We start from the raw sequence: 21,209 nt of genomic DNA, 5'->3' as shown, positions 1-21,209 counted from the left end.
ATTTTAGTGTATTTTTGGTTTCTATGGAAGCCGCCCAGAGTGGCTGGGGAGGCCCAGCCAGATGGGCGGGGTATAAATAATAAATTATTATTATTATACATTAATATAATAAGGAGCCCCGCCAACGTGAAAACTCTCGAATTGGCCGCAAGGTGTAGCCTGGTCACTAATCAGGCGGCTTTAAAAGTCCGCCACGGGCTTCTAGCCAGGGAACCTGAGCTCCGTCTGCAGCCTGGGGGCCGCGCGCTGCGGGCACGACAGAACTCCGCGGGCGGGACGGGCCAGGATGCGGCGCTCCGGCCGCCCGCGCGCGCTCTACCTGGCTTTCCGCCTCGGCCCGCGCCCGAGGGGCCTCCGGCCGCCGACCAATCAGAGACAGGGCGCCCCTCCTCCCTCGTTCCCTCCCCTCCGCGCCCCTGGTCGCCTCCTCCCACGAGCTCTCGCGAGATTTCTCTCCTCGGAGCGGGCGACGGGGAGGGGCTTCCTCTGGGCTGCTGAGGCGCAGGACGCGGCGGCCTCCAGCACCGCCATGTTTCCGGGGCTCCTCAGGGCGCAGCGCCTGGCGCACAGAGCGGTGAGTGGCGGGACTTGCGCGGCGGCGGCCCTCCTCCTCTTCCTCCTCCGCCGTCTTGCGCCCGTCTCCCGCCCGGGCAGCTCCGCCCAGCCTCCCCGCCGGGTGGGCCGCCTGGGGCCAAGGTCGCGCCGGGGCCTGGTTCCCCCGGCCTGGCTCTGGCGTCGCAGAGGGTCGGGGAGGATCCAGGCGGGGTGCGAGGGCCGGGGGGGGGGCGGTGGGAATTGGGCGGCTTCCCCCGGCCGCCTCGCAGGGGGCCCTGGAGAATGAGAATAGGGAGGAGGAGGAAAACCAGCGGTGCCGCCTGGAGCTCCTTTCAGCGATAAATGGCAGTGTAACCTGTGTCTCCCAAGCCAGGTGTTTCTCGGTGTGTTTCTTTTACATTTCAGCATTGCCAACAAGCCCACAAAAGTTCCCAACCGGCACATTCCGCCCCCCGCAACCAAAGAGGCTAATAGTCTTGTTTCTATGTGGGCTGCAGAAAAGTGGACTCCCTTCTCTGCAATCAGAATGAAAATGCAGGATACTAACCTCTTAGCAAGAGTTTCATATATATGAGTTTCATTCATATGTGTGTGACGTTTAAAGCATCCCATAAACCAGATAAAGTGTTCCTCCTTCGCCAGCCCACTCACTCGCCTGCATGAGTGGCTTTCATGATAATATTGTGGGAAACGGGGTTCACAGAATGTAGATTGGTTGATCTCTGGGTGGCTTGTGGGCGCTCTGCAACAATTTCTGATTCGCTGTTATGTCACAAAAGCAGCTACTAAAAGACTCGGGGGATGTGAGCTCAGTTCTGGTCCTGAAATTTTTTTTCTGAACTGAGCATGTACTCGTGCACTTTGTACTTTGCGGGGTGGGTCTTCTGTCTCCTAAACTTGAGTATGGTTGGTAGACCTTATACTACCGGTAGTTTAAACAATGTAGTTCCTCCAAGTCAGATCTGTCCACCACTGGTGTAAGTAATTACTGAAACACAGGTGTCTTATTCTCAAGAGTGTCACCCCCATTATTCCCTCTTTTCCACCAAACACATGGGGACCCCCCACAAGTAAAATTATTTTTCCTTCTCAGTTGATGTACACTTGTACATAGATGCTTTACACTTCTGTGAGATTTGCTCTTGTTCTTTAGCCAATGTAACCTGCCAGTGTAACTAGGGCTGGGTGATATCTGGTTTTCAACATCACAGTATATCATCAGCTAAACACTGCAATATACTGCTATATCACAATGTCTGAAATAACCATGGAGCTGATTTTCAACTTCGTGATATAGCACCAGCTAAACATTGTGATATACAGATATCTGAAATAAGTCTGATACTGATATCTGAAATAAGGATGGAACTATGTAGAGGCATTGACTGGCTTCATGGTTTTTCCCACATTTTTGCACAGCACACACATGCACCATGATTCACAACATATTGCCAGGTCAAAAATTATGAAACAATATCATGAAATGAACTTCATTTTTGGACGCTATAGCAATATATTGCCCAGCCCTAAATGTAACCTGTTCATGGTCCTCTGGTATCAATAGGCAGTGGGACCCATTGGTTCACATCTGTGGGTTAAGGTTAGTACATGTGTAAATATGACAATCAACATGTCATGTGAAATACAAACAATCTTTGCAATAGTTGGTTAAATGTTCAGTGTCTGAAACTGGACAGATTGTACACATCCTGTTTCTGCAGCAATGTCTTAGTAGCTAAATGCTTAAATCTCAAAACAATTACCTTAATGTGGCACTCTGATCTTACCCTGCCAGTCTTACTATACCATACTAGTCTAGCTCATTGACTGATAGGGCCACTCTAGGTTTTCAGCAAGAAAGAGGTCTGTTTCATTTGACAAAATGGGCTTCCACAAGTTTGCAGAACACAGTTTCAAATATCAGCAATGCAGCAGTGTCTATCTTGTGGAATTTAATGTAGTGTTACAAGAAGCATTATTATTAATAATAATTATTAATAAAAGTAGCAATAGTTTTTATCCCACGATGCATTCCAGTCAGGCAAAATTACTTGAGGCATGAAGTAGTGAGGATGTGGCCTGTGAAGTGGGGGATCTGAAGCCTGGATAGAGAAGGCTGCATATGGCTTCCTATGCTCCTACATGTCCTTGAGACAGAGGGAAGGGTATGTATTAATGGAGTGATTTGTAGAATGGGAGAATCTGATGACTCTGTCCTGCGCCTTGCAAAGAATGATGGTTATAGGACATTGTATATGTGGAGCTGTAGTGGTAGTAGTATTGGTAGTGAGAGAAGTGAGAGACTAGGAACAGGAATGTAGTAGAAAATGAAGGTGGTACAATAGGTAATAAAAATGTTCAGGGAAAGAGATAGTGAGAAGGAAGCAGCGAGGATCTGTGTGCCAAGTACACCATGTCCAAACTGCTGCTTGGCCAAAATTCCATTTCAGGCATCTCCAGAAAGATATTCAGAAAGATTTAAAGATTCTGAGCTAAGGAGAAGAACAGCATTGAAACAACAGCATTGTTGCTTTTAAAAATTGTTTAAAGACATTGGAATAGCTAAAATGTTTGATTTTATTTCTATATGATCATCTAAGTGTGGAAATTTGATGGATAAATTATATACCGTACATTCCGGCATATTAGGCGACTGGGCCTATAAGACGACACCCCAAATTTGCAGTGCCAGTTTGGGGTTTTGTCTTATAAGCCCAGTCTTATACGCCAGGCAGGAGGAAGCCGCCTGGCACGGTGCGGAGCCCGCCGCCCGCTGCTGCTGCGGCAGCTTCGGCAGCCTCCAAAGCAGCAGCGGGTGGCGGTCTCCACGCCAAGAGGAAGCCACCCAGCACCCACTGCTGCCTCAGAGGTAGTACCCGGTGTATAAGACGACCCCCGACTTTTTAACCTCTTTTCCGGGGTTAAAAAGTCGTCTTATACGCTGGAATCTACGGTATTTATTCTCTACATTTATATCACATCTTTTCTCCAATGAGCTCAAGGCAGCATGCATGGTTCTCTCTCCCCCGTTCTTTCCCCCTCCATCTTATCCTCACAGCCATCCACTGAGGGTAGGTTAGATGAGAGAGAGGGACAGGCCCAGGGTCGTCCAGTGGGCCTTATGGCTGTGCAGTGTTTGTGCTCTATGATGCAGCTATGCCCAACTAGGGAGTAATATAGTGCAAGGCAGGGTTCACACTGGAGGCAAGGGAAGTCTCAATCTGTGCCCTGGGAAACATAGAGCTCTGGACTGTCTTTCATTGGAAGCTTTAAAACAGAGGTTGGATCACCACCTGTCACAGAGCCATTGATTTTCCTGCATTGTAGGGGGCTGGGCTAGATGACCCCCAGGGTCCCTTCCACCCAGCATTGGAAATTCACCAGGTGCATTTTGAACCTGGCTATTGGCCACCTGTGACCAAGTGAAGATGCCTGGGTGCCAGGATGGCGCATGGCCTCTTCACCACCTGCAGGTGCATGCCTAGGGATCCTTGGATCTGGACTGTTTTCACACACTAGTGACACACCCTATAGAATTCTATCCATTATATTTTCTCTGCACAATCAAAATGAATTTCAGGAAACAAAAAGTTGTATTGAAAAATATGCCTTTCAAACCGTCTGGCCCCCAAATGGCAATTAGGCATTCCATTTTGGTGACTCTAATCCTGGTTTAAGGAGCCATTTGGCACCTAGCTTATATATCTGAGTTTCTAACACTGTTTCCAACTCTACAGCTGCATTATTCTATGAGCAAGGAACAACCTGAAAATGGTTCCTCAGTCACATGACCTAGCACAGGTGTTTAGAATAGGTTCAAGTCTGTCCCTGCGCTGTCCAACCCTCCTCTTCCTGGGACATCCTTTTGGGGGACTTAACCTGGCTTTGGCTGAGCTGGTATAGAGGACTTACCCCACTGCACCACCAGCTGAACTGACATGAATAACTTCAGCCTGGGCTCAGCTGTAGATCTGCCTGTTCCAAACTTGCTCATCGTGGCAGATCTTGGGTTTGGAGCATGCTATAAATAGGTATGCCATCAGATTTAAATGGAAGTTCACAGCACACTTGCCAAGGGAAGGCTCAAATCTTTGAACACTTAAAAAAAACCATTTTGCATGAGCCGATGATAATAATGAATGAATGGAAATTAACTCAGACCAAGTCCTTGTTATGTTCCACATGAAGGAATAGTGAAGACGTTGATTTATTTTTATGTAATCTCAGAAATATTAATAAATCAAACCCTCCTTTTACCCTGTTAAATGACTAAGCCATAAAGAGCATTTCTGCTTCTTTGGATTTATTTTAAGAAGTTTACATTATGCTTTTCTGGTAAATAGATAATTATCTATGCTACAAAACTTGTTATAGGAAGACTGAAGCTTATCCTATAACAACCACATATGCAATAACATTCCTCTGACTATGTTCCCTCCAACAAACACCAGATTTTCTTTTAAAATACATTTTACTTTGGAATCTTAAACTCTAATCTTTCAGTGGTTCTGCACATTTTGCTTGTGACCGGACTATAAATTTTAGCAAGTGTGGGCTTTTTGCCATGAAAGCATGGATTTATTAATCAAACAGTCCATACATACTTGTAACTTTTATGAAAAATGATTTATGAAACATAATCAAAAATACGGTTTTTGATATATATTGGCAGTAAGTAATTTGTTACTGGCAATTCACCTCAATGATTTAAAAATCCTTGACTCCTTGATGTGATTTAATATACTTAAGTTGGAACATGAAGAATTTTACAGGAACTTTTACACTTCTGATCATAGTTACAAATTGTAGCCTAATTCATTGTTGCATATAACAAATTGTCTTGGATGACTACATAAATTGAGTTCAGTGACACCTTCTGTGTATGCTAAGTGTGTATTGCAAATGTTGTTTGAGAATAGTGAGTGGAATCTGCACATTGGTTGGGGAGTGTTGTGGAGAAAGACCCACCAAGTTAGGGAGGAAACCTTTGGCCCTAGAGCTCCAGCAATTCTGAGATAGTTGAGGAGGAGCATCTTTGTGCTGTATAGATATTGGGGTAAAGGTTTGAAGGGAGGATTTGGAACAACTAATGTAAGAACATGCACCTTCTGGCTTGTGCTGTCTGAGTATGTTTTGCCCCCAGCTGTTTCTGGTATATCCTTAGCATCTGGATTACAAGGGGCCTTGGGGCATGGAAAATCCTAGTTAAACAGAGGGGATTGGGCGGATTGCTCTCTAAACAAACTATTAGTCGAGATAAAATTGCTGATTTCATACCATATCATTCAAAACTCAGAGATTCTGCAAGGACATCTGATATGAAGGTGCATATGCCCGCAATGTTAACTTCACCAACAGATTAGTTGAATTTAAGAGCTACAAGTGTTATTGTTAAACCCTCTTCCCCCTTCTCTTGTTTTAAAGGTCTGCTTGCTTCACCGGTTTCAGAGTACACTAGTAATAGCCGAACACACAAATGAGGCTGTTTCACCTATTACATTAAATACCATCACTGCGGCAAAGCGTCTTGGAGGGGACGTTTCATGTTTAGTAGCTGGCTCCAATTGTGAAAAGGTAAAAACATTGAAAAGGGGAGGAGGAAGGGAAGTATGCTTTCTGTATTCTGAACTTGTTATTTGTTTAAAATATTTGTATCCTGCCTTGAGGGAAGGAGGTGTGGGGATTCAGATCAGTGGAACATAGTCATGCCTGATCTTTTTTAAAAGACTGCCCAAATATTTTTTTTTTTCCTTTTCAGGATAGGCACCTTATTAGTGATGATAAATGATTCCACGTTTATGACAGTTGTTCCATTGGCTTTTATTGCTCTGAGCGACTGATATATCCTGTTGTTTATAGGCATGCAAATCTCCTAATAATGGATTGATGTCCTTATATAATGTATGCTTAAATACAAATATATGCTGGGTTTGGGAATTGTAAAAGCAGCTTCTCTTATCTACAACCACCATGATAAAGCTGAAAAATTACAAAAAAAAAATAATCTAAGGATTTGTCTAGTAAAAATGGTTAACTAGTTTGGCAAAGAGAATCTCAAACTTGCATATATCAGTCAAAATATGGTTGATTTTTTTGAGTGCTATGCTAATTTCGCATTTGGAATGCAATTTGACTCTTGGTGCTTGGGTGCTGGTTTCAGCCAAAATAAAGTATATGTTGAAGCATGTGTCTGAATGACACTTCAGAGAGAGTGAGAGTGTTAAAGCAGAATGCTGCATTCTTTCCCCCCCTCATGCTCTGCCAGCCCAGGGAGTCTTCTCTTCTGTTTATTTACCACTCTTGCCAGTAACATCTGGTCACAGCAGTAAGGTTTTGCATGCACAAATGGTGATAATAAACCTTTTCATTGCAGGTAGCTCAAGAGCTGAGTAAAGTGCAAGGGGTTGTCAAAGTTCTTGTCTCGCAGCATGATGCATACAAAGGATTTCTGCCCGGTGAGACTCATTTGCTTGTCATTAAGATTCTCTGCAGTCACCACTGTGATGGAAAATATAAGGTGTTTTGACCAATATGTTTCATCCCCAGAGGAGCTGACTCCATTGATTCTGGCAGCCCAGAAGCAGTTTAATTACACCCACATCTGTGCCGGGGCATCTGCTTTTGGGAAGGTGAGCATATATGACATCCACCACAAATCTGTTGTTCCAAAGAGATTGATCCCTAAACTAATTTATAAATTATGACTTGTAATTATTGCATATTGATATATACAGGACTTTTCTAAAGCATTTAGTGTGCTGCTTCTATAGCGCTTCCATTACTTTCATTTGCCAGATATGTGTTTAGTGTATTGTCTCAATTTGTAATTTTTAGCAATAAAACTAGAGTAGTAGTCAGCATTATGCAGGTTTATAACTTGTTAGCAATATTTGCTTCTATCTATTTCTTTTGTTTAGAATCTTCTTCCCAGAGTGGCAGCTAAGCTTGATGTTGCTCCTGTCTCAGACATAATTGAAATAAAGTCTCCTGACACATTTGTGAGGACAATTTATGCAGGTGAGTGTTGTCAGTCTGTATACCATATATAGTAATAATAATAATAATAATAAATTTATTTATATCCTGCCCATCTGGCTGGGTTTACCCAGCCACTCTGGGCAGCTACCAACAGAATTAATGGTTTAATAATAATAATAATAATAATAATAATGTGATAAAACATCAGACATTAAAAACTTCCCTGAACAGGGCTGCCTTCAGATGTCTTCTAAAAATCAGATAGTTGTTTATTTCCTTGACATCTGATGGGAAGGCATTCCACAGGGCGGGTGCCAATACCAAGAAGGCCCCCTGCCTGGTTCCCTGTATCCTCGCAGTGAGGGAACCACCAGAAGGCCCTCAGAGCTGAACCTCAGTGTCTGGTCTGAACAATGGGGTGAAGACGCTCCTTCAGGTATACTGGGCCAAGGCTGTTTAGGGCTTTAAAGGTCAGCACCAACACTTTGAATTGTGCTCGGAAACGTACTGGGAGCCAATGTAGGGTTTTCAGGACCGGTGTTATATGGTCTCGACAGCCATTCCCAGTCACCTGTCTAGCTGCTGCATTCTGGATTAGTTGTTGTTTCCAGGTCACCTTCAAAGGTAGCCCCACATAGAGCGCATTGCAGTAGTCCAAGCGGGAGATAACCAGAGCATGCACCACTCTGGCAAGACAGTCTGCGGGCAGGTAGGGTCTCAGCCTGTGTACCAGATGGAGCTGGTAGACAGCTGCCCTGGACACAGAATTGACCTGCGCCTCTATGGACAGCTGTAAGTCCAAAATGACTCTCAGGCTGCACACCTGTCCCATTCAGGACCAAAGAGTCCTCCACACCAGCCCACCCCATCCCCTCAAAGCAGTACTTCTGTCTTGTCAGGATTCAACCTCAATCTGTTATAGAGGTTTGCATTAGGGCATCTAACATCGCTTTGGTAACAGGAAAAGTGGAAATGGCTTTTCTGACACAACTAATAGGATCATCCCTAGTACTGCAGGATTGTAGTTCAAAGTCCCGAGAAACCAGATATAGCTTCTTAATTAACAGAATCTGCTGACATGTATTGTATTCCTGTTAATGCATTTCTGATAAGATTTTGCAAACTGTAAGCCATTCAGTTAGTTCCTTTTATTTAATATGGGTTACATTAGTTCTGATTTCAGTAATCCATAGGGTTATCTTTTTTCGTTAGTGAGACATTGATACGATTATTTGTAATATTTAATTGACTTTCCCTAATTATTTTGCTGCCCTTATTTGTCTAGCCTTATCATGCTTGTCTGATCTCATAATTTAATTTGGACATGAAAGCATTAGCTTCTATGGCTTTTAAATTTGCTATGGCAGGATTTATTTCCTTTCTTTTGTCAATGTTCCCTTGCCTTCAAAGACTGATGGATTGCTTCTAGGTTTTGATGTACCTTCTAATAATTTTCTTCTACAGTTATTTGTGCTCATCTATTACTAGCAATGTCTGCCCCCCATATCTTTTTTCCTGCCTCTTTCATCATCTCTTGTAAACATACAAGTGAGAAGAACCACACTGACAATGTGTTGGGTTTATAATGAATTAATTGGAGACTTAATAGCCCAGTTTTTAATGATTGGTCTACCCAGATGTTACATATTCAGTTGCTAGATTTTGTGCTGCCTTGATGGATATTTGCCGAAGGATGGTTTATACAACAAACTAGGCCCAAAATGCAAGACCTGTGCTCCTTCACACTCCCTCCCTTATAATCGCTTTTAACTGTTTATCCTTGTTCTATATTTTAAAGTTATGCATAATATAATCACCTTTTAATTACTAGTCCTTTACCTGTCTTAAGTCTTATATGTTCAGTTTATCCGTATGTTTTTTCTTATGCTGGTCTGTGACCGAAATAATTTGATACTACAGTGATATCTCGTTTTGAGTCCGCCCTGTTTAGGGTCCTTTTCATCCAACGTCTGCGGCAAAGCCGAAAGTACCGGAAAAGGTTACTTCTGGGTTTGCAGCACGCGCAGAAGCGCTAAATCATGCTTCGCGCATGCGCAGAGCGGTGCTTTGTCAAGCGTCCTTTTCATCGAGCGTCTGGGGCTCCGGAACGTATCCTGGACGCAAAAGGAGGTGGGACTTGCAAGGAAACATGTTTAGGACTGCAGTAGGCCTTCTCGGTAGTGGCGCCCTCCCTGTGGAACGCCCTCCCACCAGATGTCAAAGAGAATAACAACTACCAGACTTTTAGAAGACATCTGAAGGCAGCACTGTTTAGGGAAGCTTTTAATGTTTGATGTATCACAGTATTTTAATATTTTTTTGGAAGCTGCCCAGAGTGGCTGGGGAAGCCCAGCCAGATGGGCGGGGTATAAATAATAAATTATTATTATTATTATTATTATTATTATTATTATTATTATTATTAATAATTATTATTATTATTATTATTATTATTATTATTATTATTATTATTATTATTATTATTATTACTGGCAGACTTTCCGAAGAACAAATAGGTGTAGTATGACATAAAAAGCAACAACTTCATAAAAAGCATCAATTATTTCTGAGAGTTGCCTTTTTATAACTTACTTGTAAAGTATGGTTGAAGGAATTAAAAGTGCAGCACTTTTAATCCTTTCTTGTTTCAAATGCAAACCAAATTTGTCAGTAGTTTCTTCATGACAGTTGTGACTTTCTGAGCTTGTAACATTCTTTTGAAAACATAACTTCATTTCCTTGGAATGAGAATCATAGTGAGCATCCATCTACAAAGTCTGCCCAGGTTTGTTTGTTTCTTTAAAACATATTTTTATTAAATGTTTTCTTTTTACTTTTACGAAAGTACATGCTTTCTCTCTTTTTCAGGTTGTACAGTCTTTCTTACAAATCAGTTACATTTCTTGTGAGACATCATTGTTGAGTACAGTATAGGGTTTGGGAAGAAGAGGGGGGAGAGGAGGGGTGGGGTGGTGAGGCTTATATTCTCTTGTATGGTAGGTTCTCTTACTATTCATTTATTACATTTCCTTGGTAGTGAGATGTATTAGGGGGCAGGGTATGGTTAGTTGTCCGAGGTTGGCTGCAGTGAGGTTTGTTTGCATTTGTGGGGGGACGGGGCTTGTTGGGTCAGGTAAGCCAGATTGATTTGTATGTTGTTGTTAGCGTTCTTGTTGTTATCTTGCTGGCTGTGTTAAAGGGGAGCCATACTGGGGTGAAGGCGTCCTCTTCTATTTGCCCCCATGTCAGTTTCAGTTTATTGGTTAGCTTTTCTAGCAAGGTTATATGGACGTGGAAGGAGGTTTAGACCACATTCTAGTCCATTGGGTGGGTTAATTTCATAGCCTATGTTGTGCTCCCATTGTTTTTTGATTGCGTCAAGGGGGTTTGTAGGATTCTGGAGCAGTATTTTGTATGTGGATAACATCCCTTTACTGTATCCCTCTGCTGTCAGGAGAAGGTTTTCGAAATTAGTCAAGGGCCTAGTGGCCACTGATTTTACTGTTGGATTGTTTAAGAAGGCATGGTGATGTGTTAGCCAAGGTTGTCCCCTAGTTTGTCTTGTTTTTCTTGTGTTGGTATAGGTTTGTTGTTATGTTAGAAATCTTTTAGACAGTGTAGGCCTTTGACTTGCCAGGTTTTTATCTGGAGGTTTTGTGCTGCATGTTGGAATAGTGGGTGATAGGCAAGGGGGTCAGTGGGGATGGAGATAGTTTGCCTGCTTTTCCCCTCCATGCTTTAAGCATGGACTGTGTGAACCTGTTCAATGTTGCTGCCCAGGTTTGTTCATATCTCACCACCAATGTTTCTTAGTCATGGAGTCAGTGGATGGCCATGAGCATTTTTTTTGAGCAGGTTTACGTGGTAATGTTAATGACTTAATAAACCATGCTTTATTTTCCCAAGCTCAGGCATTGGGTTTGCTTGCTCACTTCTCTCCTTGCGAACAGCTTCAGTGTTTCTGCCACGGTGTATTAAAAATGTTCCATCTGGGAAACTGTGGCTTAATCTTGGTTGACTAATGTCACATCTGAAATAGAACTAGTCTCCCATTCTTAGCCTTCAGTCCTTTGCACATTTCGTTTGGGAGTTAAGTCTCATGGAATTCAGTGGGGTGTATTTCTGAGTAAACCTGCATAGGAGAGGTCTGGTGTACAATGGAAGTAGGAACTGCATGCATCGGCTGTGCAAAACATTTTTTGTGGTTGGATGGCTACAGTACCTTCATGCTGAGGGAATGGATTTTTTTTCAGATACAGTGGTTCCTCGTGTTACAAACACTTTGGGTTACAGACTCTGCTAACCCAGAAGTAGTGCCTTGGGTTAAGAATTTTACCCCAGGATGAGAACAGAAATGGTGCGGCGGCAGCTGGAGGCCCCATTAGCTAAAGTGGTACCTCGGTTTAAGAACGGTTTCAGGTTAAGAACAGACCTGTGGAATGAATTAAGGTTGTAACCAGAGGTACCACTGTACTTGGTGTCTAGTAGATGTGGCTAAACTCGTTTGTAAAAATAATAATATTGGTACTTCTTCCTCTCCACTATCAGGGTCACAACTGAAGTTTTTGTTTTGTTTGTTACTATGCTTTGTATTTTTGTGTTTTTATATTGTAAACCACCCTGTGATCTTCTGATGAAGGGTGGTACAGAAATTTAATAAATAATAAGAAGTAGTAGTATTAATGAGTTGTCTGAAAACTTGAATGTGTCCAGTGGTTCTTAGTGGGGGGCCCAGGGCCTGGCGGTGTTGCACACCTGGCTTCCTGATGGTGTCTCTGCCGCTTACCAAGAGGTGGAGGCACGAGGTGCAGGGAACTCAGTATGGTGCCAGCATGGCAGCAGGAACCGTGGATTGGCTGCAGCACCAGGCCCTCATTGGGCTGAGCTTCCTGTGCCGTGCCCCCTCCCCCTGTCCAGAAGCGACAGCGATGTTCACTGTTGAGATGCCTGAGACACCAGGGAAGGGGAATGTAGAAGCAGAACCCTTTGCTGTGTCTTACTGAAAAATTCTCCTGTGACACCAAGGAAATGTAAACCTATTCTGTGTCCATTTTTTAGTGTCTTAAATTTTCCTGCCTGAAAGGATTGTTTTGTCTAAGCAGCAGCATTACTGCCCTCTGCTAAAAGCAGCTGATCATTGGAGTTTGCAATTTTATTTTCACAGAAAGTGTGGTCTTTTTGTAGGAAATGCCCTGTGCACTGTGAAGTGTGATGAAAAAATAAAGGTGTTCTCTGTACGAGGTACTTCCTTTGAGGCTGCAGCAATAAGTGGTGGAAGTGCTACAGTAGAGAAAGGTGAGTGTTCCGTTTGTCTGGGTTTTTTTCCTTCTCAAGTTGAAATTGGAGTAAAAACATTATTGTCAAATAAAAAGACAAAGTTGCACAACTTTGCATTTATTGCATTCTTCCCTCTTTACACTTTGCCACTCTTTGTCTCCTAGAGTCCTCTAATTATTCCACATGGATATCTCTTTTCTTGTAGCCGTCTTGGGTCGGGTTACATGTAAAACTCCTGTATCAAAATTGTGAAGCCATTTTGAATGGTTCAATTGATTCAAACAAAAAAGAGAGGCTTTCCCCATAGATGCTGGAAGGATACATGTTTGTTATCCCAATGCATTTCCTGCCAAAGTAAAATTCCCCTTTCCCCAAAGTATGCATCACCCCAGGTCTCTTCTACAGCTCATGCTCCATTAACCTGCACGCACTACTTTTGCCCCAGCCAAAGCATCACATAACCGTACCAAGACCATATCTTAAACTGAGTGGTGTTTCACCCTTGCTGTTTCCTCTGTGGTGGTGATGTGATTTATTTCTGCCATGGAGAGTTGGAAATGTCTGTATTCTTGTTTTTGTTTTATTATGAATTCTTACGTTCTTATTTTGTATTTTCGTGTTGTGAACTACCCTGTGATCTTCAGATCACAGGGTTGCATACACTGTAATAACAACAACAATTGTAACAACATAGACAGAGGTCCTATGGCTGGGTTGGGATGGCATGGGGATGAGGGACCAACTCCCTTCTCTTGCGGGGGCCCAGTTAGTGCCATTGCCTTCCGTTAAGAGTTTGGGTGTAATCCTTGACGCCTCCCTTTCCATGGAGGCGCAAGTTACAGCAACAGCCAAGGCGACATTTTTCCACCTTCGCCGCATCAAGCAGTTGGTCCCTTACCTTTCCCGCCCCGACCTGGCCACAGTGATCCATGCGACGGTCATCTCCAGGCTTGATTACTGTAATTCGCTCTACGCAGGGCTGCCCTTGAAGCTGTCCCAGAAACTCCAGCGGGTACAGAATGCTGCAGCGAGGCTCCTCACGGGGTCTCTGCCATGGGAGCATATTCACCCAGTGCTTTTCAAGCTGCACTGGCTCCCGGTGGAGTACAGGGTCAGATTTAAGGTGCTGCTTTTGACCTTTAAAGCCCTTCACGGCCTAGGACCCTCGTACCTACGGGATCGCCTCTCCTGGTATGCCCCACGGAGAGCCTCAAGGTCCATAAATAACAACACCCTAGTGGTCCCAGGCCCTAAGGAAGTTAGATTGGCTTCAACCAGAGCCAGGGCCTTTTCAGCTCTGGCTCCGGCCTGGTGGAACGCTCTGCCTCATGAGACCAGGGCTCTGCAGGATCTGATTTCTTTCCGCAGGGCCTGTAAGACAGAGTTGTTCCGCCTGGCCTTTGGCTTGGAGCCAATTTGATTCCCTCCCTCCCTCTCTTTCTTTTTCTTTTCCTTCTCCTCCTCATTCATCTTGTTTTTATTATTGCTTGTAAGCCGCTCTGAGCCCGGCCTTGGCTGGGGAGGGCGGGGTATAAATAAAAATTATTATTATTATTATTATTATTATTATTAATTGCAACAGGCTAAATTGTGGATAACTGTGTACAGTCTGTAAGCCTATCTGTAAGCCTTATTCAGGGGCTTATCTGTAAAAGAAGTAAAAGGACAACGCTTACTAAACCATGAGGGCCATCTAGTCCAACCCCCTGCACTGCAGGAATCTTTGGCCAGAGGTGGAGAACATACAACTCTGGGATTAAGAGTCTCCTGTTCTTATTGACTGGACTGTAAATAATTTTTAACATATTTTTGTTTATTAATGCAAAGATGAAAGATGAGCTGATATATATAATATCGCATATACTGCAGGTTTTGGGCATGGAGGTCGTTTTTATGGCTACGACTTTGTACCTTTCAAAAGCTCAGTCTCTTTTCTTTGTTTTGTTTTTTGATATAAACAGTATCTGCAGCTTCACCAGCTGGTCAGTCTGAATGGATCGAACAAAAGTTAACAAAAAGTGATCGGCCAGAACTGACTAGTGCGAAGGTGGTTGTTTCAGGTGGTAAGTAGTGGCTAATTGGCTAGAATTGTGATGAACTAGTGGTGAAATTTCTAGCAAAGTAGAAAATAACGAAAACTTTCTTATACAGTGGTACCTTGGTTGTCAAACTTAATCCATTCCGGAAGTCAGTTCCAAAACCAAAGCGTTCCAAAACCAAGGCCCGCTTTCCCATAGAAAGTAATGCAAAACAGATTAATCATTTCCAGACTTTTAAAAACAATCCCTAAAACAGCAATTTAACATGAATTTTACTATCTAACGAGACCATTGATCCATAAAATGGAAGCAATAATCAATCTACTACGCTATAAAATAAATCAAACAGTATTGTAGATGATAAAGATAAAAAAAAAAATTCTTTCTTACGTTCACTGATGATAGTCACTGTTTGGATGGGGGGCTTTTATCCATTTCCGCAGTCATACAATCAATCAGTAGCTGAACTGGATTCCACACAGTCACAGAAACAAATTAACTGAAAAAGCCTCAAAAACAAAAATGCAAAATAAATAGCAAAAATAAAAGCGCCAAATACAGTGGTACCTTGGTTCTTGAACTTAATTCATTCTGAAATGTTTGAAAACCAAGGTGCGGCTTTTGATTGGTGCAGGTGCCCCAGAAACAATAGCTGACAACTGCATCAGGCGTTCAGCTTCTGAAAAATATCCAAAAACCAGAACACTTCTGGGTTTTCGGCGTTTGGGAACCAAGGTGTTTGAGAACCAAGGTACCACTGTACCTTCTACCATACCTAAAGAATTCTGACCAGTAATTTGTAGTTGGAAGCTGGAAAATGAGAAAGTGTACAAGTCATTGAAGTGGTGTGGGATTGGATGAAATAAAGTAACTGTAAATATCAGCATTTGTCTTGTAATCAGCATGAATAATAAAAATGCTAGAAAAGCTTAGCTTGAAGAATGATCTGCTTTTACCGTGAAGGCGGTTTGCATGCATGACAGGTGTCTCCTGCAATGATGCAGGGCTTACATTCCAGGCCCCTCCCCATAAGTAAAATCCCGTAAAATGAGCAGCCTCTAAAAAGCCTCTGAATGCACACATTTGCCTGCTGTCCACCTCTCTCCCCCACTACCTCTCCACGCCTCTTTTTTCTATTAGAGTTGGAGCTCTGGGGCTGGCCGGAACCTGGAGGACACGTGGAAAAGTGGTTGCTTCTGCTGCTGTTGTCAATGACCCCACTTGTCATTTATTAGGCAGAGAGACTGAGCAGCGTAATCAAAGCCTCGCTGCGCCTCCAGTCTTTTGGGGGCTTCCTCTGCCCTCACTGAACCTCCTCTTTGGTCTTTTGGGGGGGGGGGTCTCCTCACAAGCCCCAAGGACTCTCCAGTTCTCTCCTGCCATTTCCTGCTATGATTCTATATATTATTTACTGGTGCTGCGCATATACATGGTCATGTGCGATTATAATGTGCATAAGTGGGATGCCCATACTACAATAGCACAACTAGTTTATCACATCTATCTCAGGAAAAATAAAATGGCAAAAAACAGTGCTCTACTTTATTACAGTCGTACCTCGGAAGTCGAACGGAAACCTAGGCTCGACTTCTGATTGGTGGCAGGAAGCCGCATAAGCCGCGTTGGACGTTCAGGTTCCAAAGAACACTTGCAAGCCAGAAGACTCATTTCTGGGTTTGTGGCGTTGGGGAGCAAAAACCTTTGACTCACAAGGCGTTCGACTTCCGAGATACGACTCTACTTGAAAGCTGTAACTCTCAAGCCAGCAGGGGGAGTGAAGTGCAAGTTACTATGCTCTAATTCCTCCGTTTTTTTCAGTTATGGTAGATATGTAAATAAATGTGTAACCCTCTATCATTCTGAAGAAATAATTACATTAATCTCAAACAGACAACATTCATGTTAAGGCTGGTGAGAAAAACCAGTCACCCCTGGCTCCATGCCTGAAAAGAGCACATCAGGGCATGGGCAAAAGTAGCAGAGTAGCGTGAAATCCTGTGGAGTTCCAGTGTAAGAAAAATTTTACTGAGGTTCTTAGAGCATAAAATGGTTACAAAGCCCAATATTCTTGCTGGATCTCCAGGCAAAGTGCAGAACTTCACCCTGAAGAGCATGTCCAGTTACAGAGCCAAAAACCACAGACTGTACTGAAGAGAAAAGATAGAAGGAATACAGAACCATTCAGTGGCAGGATATTTATCTCCTACTCTGAGCATTTTGACCTTGAGTCTCATATGACTGATGAACTGATAGGGTTCAGTTGGAAAATGAATTGTTCCTTGGCTGGGATGTGTATGTGTGCCTGACAGAATGCACTGCAAAAATCGACAGTGGGGTGGAGCATACAACAACACTTTATTACGGTCATGTATTTAGTCTGACTCAGAGATTTCAAGGCACTTGAACATATCTAACCTCTTACCTTACTTTTAAGGACGGGGCTTGAAGAGTGGAGAAAACTTTAAACTGCTGTATGAGCTTGCGGATGAGTTGCATGCTGCAGGTAACAACTGCTTTTACTCCTTGGTTCTAGAGCAGTTAGGGATGCTATCTATCCTATGGGTATATCTTTTGAAGTGTGTGAAATTTGGATAAATGGCTTGTAGCTGGAGACTTTTGCGCATACATTAGCTTGGATCCTAACTTCCATGAGGGGAGTGCAATAGGGCTTTCTTGCTGCTGCTTTATGGCTCCTATCGTGACCCCCTCATCTGTTCCTGAAGGTTGAGGGCCTATAGCTCCTGAGGGGCCTAAAGCTGGAAGGGTGAACTGGGGAAAATCAGGGATCCCCACTTTCGTTGGGGCAACCCAGTCAGATGGGCGGGGTATAAGAAAGAAACTGTTGTTATTAATGGGAAGACACATAGGATGAAGCATTAAATGTTGGCTTCTATGTTTCTTGAGATAACTATCTTATTTTTGCTTCTAGTTGGTGCGTCTCGTGCAGCCGTTGATGCAGGCTTTGTACCCAATGACATGCAGGTTGGACAGACAGGCAAAATTGTAGCACCAGTGAGTATTCAAATTATTTTTGCAGAAGAGACTGGTTAAAATTCCCTGGAATGGTTTGGAGGACCACTGCCTTTTCCTAATGGAGCTGTAGGTAATGCAGTCTCCAGGCTTGCATACAGCCTGCCCGCTCCCCCACCCCCTTTCCCAGCCTGTAGTACCTTTAGGATTGCTAGAACCCTGCCCTTTCCTCTTCATGGTGTTGCCTTATCTTGGGAAAGATTCCCTTCTGGTGCATGGTATCATTGCAGCAGTTTGAGTCGAGCTTGTCATAACTGACTGTCCTCACCCGCAGAGCGTGTGACATTGGTGAAATGGGTGTGGTTTTCTAAAGTAGACTTGGCCTGATTTGAACAGAGTGACAGAAGCTTTGCCTCTTGGGATGAAGGGGAAAAAGGGAGTGTGATGGAACCTATTGTAACCTCTTAGCTTAGTCATATAAAATTTACAGCAAACAAACAAACCTAAGCTAGGCCTCAGCATCTTAATACAGCCAAACAAGGGGCATATCTAATGCCAAAATCTTTAATGCTTCATTTTATTTCCCTCTAAGAAGGCATATAAGGGACGCGGGTGGCGCTGTGGGTAAAAGCCTCAGCGCCTAGGGCGGTCCCAGCGCCTGCCAACCTAGCAGTTTGAAAGCACTCCCGGGTGCAAGTAGATAAATAGGGACTGCTTACTAGCGGGAAGGTAAACGGCGTTTCCGTGTGCGGCTCTGGCTCGCCAGAGCAGCGATGTCACGCTGGCCACGTGACCCGGAAGTGTCTTCGGACAGCGCTGGCCCCCGGCCTCTTGAGTGAGATGGGCGCACAACCCTAGAGTCTGTCAAGACTGGCCCGTACGGGCAGGGGTACCTTTACCTTTTAAGAAGGCATATAAAATAATTAACAAAAACAAGCATTTGCTGTGCCAGTTATTTTTTAGAAAGGTATTTAGAGAGCTCTGCCTTATTTGTCCTGAATGATGCAAAGCTCTGAGGGCTAGGATACATTTCCTAATCTTATGGGATATGTAACAAGAATGACTGCAATTATATATTTGTTTGCATGGTTTCAGCTCTAAATGCAACATCGCTGGCCTGTTTTTTTTCATTCTTGCATCCCCAGGACTGCAGTAACTTGACTGGTTACATATTTGTTTAAGGGGCGCAAATAGATACTACAAGGTTCTATTTAAGGCAGTGGCTAATTCAGAACAAAACACAGAATGGCCTCATAACGTAAGAGGAAATTGAATTTTGGTTTTGTGGACCTAGATGCAGATTTTAAAATCACAATACTGGCATAGGAAAAATATTGGAGACAGGAGACTTAATCATTCCAGTATAACTAGTTGCTATAATAAACATTTGGCATGCCTAATGAAGTGGCTGCCCCTTCCTCTTTTAGGACATTTAGAGGATGCTGTGTGAATTCTGAGTAATAAAATTTTAAACTTACCTCGTATAGAATCTGAAATGGGGGGGGGGGTGTTATCCACAATATGGGGAGTTTCATATTTAGGCAGCTCTGGTTTTTGCAATAAGTTGTGTTTTGTGTACAACTGCACTTAGTAATATCGTGATGCAGTATGATCTTCTAGGCCAGGGATGTCCCAACAGGTTGATCACGATCCAATGGTCGATTGCAGTGGGTCTGTGGTTGATTGTGGGATCCTGCTTCCCGCCTAGTTTGGGTCCCTAAAGAAAAGCTCAATAACTTTGGTTTCCTTAAAGAAAGCTCAACTTTGGTAGATCACTTTTTTATAGTGGGAGTAGATCGCTGTCTCTTGAAAGTTGGACGTGCCTGTTCCAGGCTAATTTAGATCAATAAATAGCAACTTGCCTATGAAAAGGATTGACTTGATTGTTGATGAACTGTATACTAAAATTTAACAACAATCTGCATGTCACATGGCTGAGATTTTACATTCGGCAAGCATGTCTTAAACAATTGCATCAGGTTAATGGAGTAAATCTCATTTTTTTCAGTGGATTGAAAATTGAAATCTGATTGGAAGGGATATAAGGAGCAAGTAAAGTAGTGAGGGAAACGCTTGTGTGCTTCTGTTCATGATGGTGGGGGAGAGTATTTTGTCATGGATGTTTTTATTACTCTATTTATAGGCTTCAGAACTGGCCTAGTGGGGAATTCAGCTGATATTGAGTAGGGTGTGTATTTGAGGCAGGTTGGAAGAGATTTTGACTGATGCCTCTGCTTCTCTGCTAATGGTTGGGAGATGTCAAAGGGAATGGTTTTGAAAGAAGATAGCCACATTTTTCTAACTGTTTGCCTTTAAATATGCTTTCACTGATTTCAAGAGATATCTTTGCTTTTGGCCCTTTTAAAAAAACCCTTCCTGTGCTAACCACAGACGTACACTAGTTTGTTGCAGACCACTCTGGAAAGCTTGGCAGCCTGTTGAGTTCCTTTAAGTGGAGTAGAAGCTTTCTCAAAATGCACTCGTCTTGCTCTGTGAACAAATGGACAGTTTGTTCAGATACGTTAAAAGTGCGCTCAGTTAGCAGCATAGTCCTTTGGGAACGTTCTTAGAAGTAAAACATTAAAAATGATTGTACTTAGTTGACTGAGGGGTGAAATTTTTTTCCCCATTCAATAGGAATGTTGTCTGAAATGTTTCATGATAATGCAGGACTTAAAGTCTGAGCTGTGCAAATAAGTGGTCCCTTCCATTTGAGATCTCAGCCTACAGAATTATGGCCTGGGACTGCTGTGGTATGGATTGCTACATTGTTGGGCATCTTGGCCATCACCCATGTCGTCCTCGTTCCAAACTATTTCCTGGCACCAAAATGTGCAGAGCTGAGATAATAAATGGGCTTTGTCATCTCTTGCATAATCCTGAAGGGTTTTTGGCCACCAGAGAACTGTTCTATCAACATGTTCACAGGCACCTAAGGTATCTCTCCTTCTAATAGTGAACTTGGGTGATAAGTGTGGACAGAAATGGAGCCAAGATGGGGCCTCTGAGGAACATGAGGGAAACATCTGTATGTTTGGTGGAACCCTGAGGTTAGCAGAAAGAGGATGAAAGATTTAGAAAATCACTCCAGCGGACTGGGATGGAACATGTTCAGTAGCTGCAGTCTTAGTCGAAAAAGAAAAACTGAGGTTCCTAGGTGAGTGGGAGGAGAATAAATTGGTCTGTTGGAGGAAGGTGGTAGCTGGAGCCCTCCTGAAGAGGAAGCACTCAGCCTTGTGTTGGGAATGAACCAGCGATTTTTAAACAAGCAAACAGCACGGTCAGCTTGATAATAAGCCCTCTTGGTTTAAAGCTTATTTTGAAACTGACCGGCGTTTCTTTTTTAACTTAAGATCTCTGGTTCCTGTGGTTAAGCTTGACAGAAGTCCT

The 21,209-nt window shown here is 43.2% G+C and overlaps 1 protein-coding gene across 1 annotated transcript in view; it reads left to right on the top strand.

Moving 5' to 3' along the window:
• Window positions 1–424: 424 nt before the first annotated feature.
• ETFA (electron transfer flavoprotein subunit alpha) overlaps window positions 425–21,209 on the top strand; it is a 33,381-nt gene continuing 12,596 nt past the window's right edge. Inside the window, exons 1-9 of the mRNA XM_083399148.1 lie at window positions 425–574; window positions 5,980–6,129; window positions 6,929–7,010; window positions 7,102–7,184; window positions 7,473–7,572; window positions 12,718–12,828; window positions 14,772–14,873; window positions 17,284–17,352; window positions 17,779–17,861. Of these exons, the coding sequence (XP_083255274.1) occupies window positions 530–574; window positions 5,980–6,129; window positions 6,929–7,010; window positions 7,102–7,184; window positions 7,473–7,572; window positions 12,718–12,828; window positions 14,772–14,873; window positions 17,284–17,352; window positions 17,779–17,861 (825 nt within the window). The 5' untranslated portion in view covers window positions 425–529. The remainder of the gene's footprint in view (window positions 575–5,979; window positions 6,130–6,928; window positions 7,011–7,101; window positions 7,185–7,472; window positions 7,573–12,717; window positions 12,829–14,771; window positions 14,874–17,283; window positions 17,353–17,778; window positions 17,862–21,209) is intronic.

The sequence above is a fragment of the Podarcis tiliguerta genome (assembly GCF_965153285.1).
Source record: "Podarcis tiliguerta genome assembly, chromosome: 9".
NCBI lineage: Eukaryota > Metazoa > Chordata > Lepidosauria > Squamata > Lacertidae > Podarcis > Podarcis tiliguerta.
Note: the sequence above shows the minus strand (reverse complement) of the source record. Positions and strands in the feature narration are given on the sequence as shown.